The sequence below is a fragment of the Rosa rugosa genome, chromosome 1 (assembly GCF_958449725.1).
Source record: "Rosa rugosa chromosome 1, drRosRugo1.1, whole genome shotgun sequence".
In the NCBI taxonomy this organism is placed as follows: Eukaryota; Viridiplantae; Streptophyta; class Magnoliopsida; order Rosales; family Rosaceae; genus Rosa; species Rosa rugosa.
Window position 1 is genome coordinate 57752520 of NC_084820.1, and position 3898 is coordinate 57756417.

The window sequence follows — 3898 nt, forward strand, 5'->3', positions numbered from 1 at the left end:
CATATACTTGTGATAAGTGATTAGTACAATATCATTTGATGCACAATTGCTTCAAATTTGCATTGTTTTTTGTTGGTTTATGGTTAATGTTTTTATTTTTACCTTTTTCAGGTGGGTCAGTAAACTGATCAGAAAAAGACACGACTCTTCTGTTACAAGTGTTGCTTGGCATCCCAATAATGTACGTATTTTTCTTCAGTACCACATGTTTCATGTGCTTATTGTAGATAGTGAAGTGTATAGATAAATGTCAACCTATTTGGGAAAGGTCCATGGTAGGTATTGTTTTCATAAATATTGCAACCCCCTTGGCATGCATGTGGGTTGGGGCAATAGCATGGACGTTGGATAAAGCACTACTCACCAAAAAGGTGGGAGATTTGGGTATCCATTGTCAAAAAGTTACTTGTAGGATGTGAATCCTTTGTTTATTCTTTTCTGAAATTGAATTTTGTCACCTGAACTAGGGACTCAGGTTTGCAATACAGAACTGTCTTTCAGGAATTAAAAAACTTTTCTTTTGTTGTTTTACTGTATTCAAATGGCATTTGTATTTCCAATTAATATAGTGTTTTTATTTATTTATTTTATCTTCTATGTAATATAGTTGCCTTGATATGCTTTCTTGCTTTCTGGTGTACTGTTGGCAAACGTTTTATGTTTGCTTGTTTGTTATTGATGTTAAGAATACAGGCATTTACCATGTTTAACTGTTCATACTGTGCTTATTCTTTACAGATTCTTCTTGCAACAGCATCTACAGATGGAAAATGCCGAATATTTTCCACTTACATTAAGGTCGTCGATGCAAAGTATGTTATGCATAGGTGTAGAGCTGCATTCGTCGTAGGTAGTCGATTTCTTATGCTAATTGCGTTACATGTAATTATAATACTTGTTGCAAATTTCCAGGGAATCAAAAACAGTCTCATCTTCAGATGCAAAGTTTGGAGAGGTGCAAAATCTTCCCTTGTAAATCGTGTTTTTTTTTTCTTTAAATAATGTGTCTCTTTATATGTATAACTTAAGCTGGTAGAAATGACAAGAATTAATGAGCTTATATCCCTGATGCTTCCATTTTTCTCTATGCAATACTCATGGATTGTTCTTTCTTGGCTTAGCTTCAATAGCATTTCCCATTATGAACATTGCAGTAGTGTTCTCAAAGTAAACATGTTAAAGTCTAGCTAGTTCCCGAAGAGAACAATAAAATTTTAGCCCATTTTGTAATCAAGGCATGCAATTGGTGTACGAAGATTTGGTACCGACTGTTTTATGTTCCGTTCTGTTTTGTTTGTACTGATTTGTTATTTCAAACAGTAACTTCGAAGATTAGATTGTCAAGAACTAATGTTCTATTCTAACCTACTTGGTTTTCTGAAATAAAATAAAAACTAGATTTTAAGGTATTGTCTTTCTGTACAGGCCATAATTTAAGATTCTATGAATGGTTCTGTTGTGGAGTGGCCGTATGTTTTATAGCTACTTTATGTACACATTTTATGAAAATTTTCAAGCAAACCTTACCTATTTTTCTGGTGAAACAGCTAATTCTTCAGCTTGATCTATCGTCTTCTTGGGCATTTGGTGTGAGGTGGTCACCAAGTGGCAATACCTTAGCATATGTAGGTCAGACATATCTCCCCTCTGAGTATTTGTTAGAAATTTTTTGTTTGGTTTAGCATTAATTGATAGGTATGATTTCAAATAGTTTTATTCTTAGTTATCATTTCTGCTTCTTGATTGCTGCTTTGTGGCACTATACAGGCCATAACTCTATGATTTACTTTGTCGATGAGGTGGGGCCTTCTCCTCTGGCTCAAAATGTTGCATTCCGTGATTTGCCTCTCCGTGATGTGGGTCAGCATCCACTCTTCGTAACTTTTTGACACTATATGTATCTTCTCCAGATATAATCAACTTACTTTTTCTATCTGAACACTGCCAATCAATATGCGGCATATTTCAGGTCTTATTTCTTTCTGAACGACTAGTCATTGGCGTGGGATTTGATTGCAACCCCATGGTTTTTGCAGCAGATGAAAGAGGAATATGGTAATATCTTTACTTTTGGTAACAGCTTGCTGTAGCATTTGAACAATGATAGTGAAGTATTAACCTTGTTATTTTCTCTGTAGGAGTTTTATAAGATTTCTTGGGGAAAGAAGGATTACTTCTTCAGGTCCAAAATATGGTTCACAGGTACCTGGTTGTTTATCAAGTATGTGTTTATGGAACTGCATGTGCGGGTGTACGAGAGAGAAAGGGGACACAAGCTTTGCATTTCCCTATAGTGGGTCTTGAATGTAGATCTTTTGATCTTATCAAAAAAAAAGAGGGGAGTGATTTTGCACTCCACTTTTAACTAAAAAGAGCACAAGGTTAAAACATATGCAATTGTGGAGTGACAAATCACTCCCAAGAAAATGAATTTAGGATCTTGCCAGTGCTGTCATACTATGGTGAACATGTCCAATAGGGTGGGGATGGATTTTGGTTGAGGTGCATGTATTGAATAAGGAAAAACAAAACACAAGGAATGTTAAATGATGGCATCGTTCTGGGTTTGAAATGTGAAATTGCTTGGTTGTTTTTGTTTTGCCCTGCTGATAGTAGCACATGCAGCAGGGCGAAGGACCCATTATTAGCCCTCATTTACTCCACTTCTTTTTTGTTGGCCTGGTGAATTTGTATTCCTTCCTAAGTTAAGCCTGTGCAGCTTTTTGGAAATTTTAAGTACTTAAAAGCAGTTTTATGCTCTGGTATGACAGAAATATGTGGAACACTTGGAGTTAATAAGGAGTATTTAACGAGGGACTTCAGTTTTAGCCAAATATGGGATCTGTTATGTATGAGCTGGATATCTCTTACTTGTTTTTGCTTACAGCTTTCTGGAGCATTTCGGACGCTATATGGCCAACCAAAGCATGGATTGAGCAATGATACAAATGACCATTCAAGACCACAAGGAACCGTCCATGAAAACTGCATTAAGTACTCCACTGTTTCTTCTCTTAGACATTCCTTGTTTAGTATCCCAACTTCCACTGGAAATGTTATGCACCCACTCTACCTGTCATGGACAAGTAATTGAGTGGATGAGCAACACCTGAGGGAGGATGCGGGGTAAATTTTATGAATCTGTTATATTTTGGATTTAATTGTATGACATGTTTCTTTGTAACTGTAGTTGTATCGTGCCGCTTGGAACTTCAGGGAGTTCTAAAGTAATGCGCTTCAGCACATCAGGTTAGTAATTGGATAGGAAATTGGTTTCAATTGTTCATTTAAAAACCCTATCCTAATTGTTGGGGACTCATCTTTCATTGTTTCTAACACCTTGACTTGGATCACAGGATTGGATGGAAAAGTCGTTGTCTGGGATCTGGAGAATCAAGCAGACTTATCAGAGTATTTTTAAACCTAACATAAACATGAAGTATATCTTTATGTAATGTTCATGGCATTGGAAATGTTCTTGTATATTTGATGTATACTGAGCAATTGGTAATATCTCTACAAAAGCCTAGGAGAAAAAACAGAGATCTTGATGATTTTATTTGTGTATACCTCGTGTATCACTACATGTATTGTATTGTATTGTCTTGTGTCCTCACTGATAAAAAAGAGTGATGTTTGTGACAAGAAAATTTTCGTTTGTGTAGTAGTATTATCATCATCACTCCAAATTATTGAATTGCCTCTTGTATGTTCCTACTGAAGGCTGTTGTGGAAGTGCCATGGACCATGGATTGGTCTGCAAAATAGTTGTTCATATAGTGATCAAAACTTGTGCCCTTCCATTCTTTTGGTGGAATGTGAGCAAGATGGCCAGGAAAAACAGAAAAAAAAGAAGAAATATCACAAAAGCATGCTTGCCCATGGGAATAGTAGAGTT

The 3898-nt window shown here is 36.1% G+C and overlaps 1 protein-coding gene across 1 annotated transcript in view; it reads left to right on the forward strand.

Moving 5' to 3' along the window:
- Positions 1-3692, forward strand: part of LOC133731411 (actin-related protein 2/3 complex subunit 1B-like) — a 5034-nt gene extending 1342 nt beyond the window's left edge. Inside the window, exons 3-12 of the mRNA XM_062158791.1 lie at positions 25-181; positions 739-812; positions 913-955; positions 1548-1629; positions 1768-1856; positions 1970-2055; positions 2139-2202; positions 2888-2994; positions 3191-3249; positions 3357-3692. Coding sequence (XP_062014775.1) covers positions 25-181; positions 739-812; positions 913-955; positions 1548-1629; positions 1768-1856; positions 1970-2055; positions 2139-2202; positions 2888-2994; positions 3191-3249; positions 3357-3421 — 826 coding nt within the window. The 3' untranslated portion in view covers positions 3422-3692. The remainder of the gene's footprint in view (positions 1-24; positions 182-738; positions 813-912; positions 956-1547; positions 1630-1767; positions 1857-1969; positions 2056-2138; positions 2203-2887; positions 2995-3190; positions 3250-3356) is intronic.
- Positions 3693-3898: the final 206 nt, after the last annotated feature.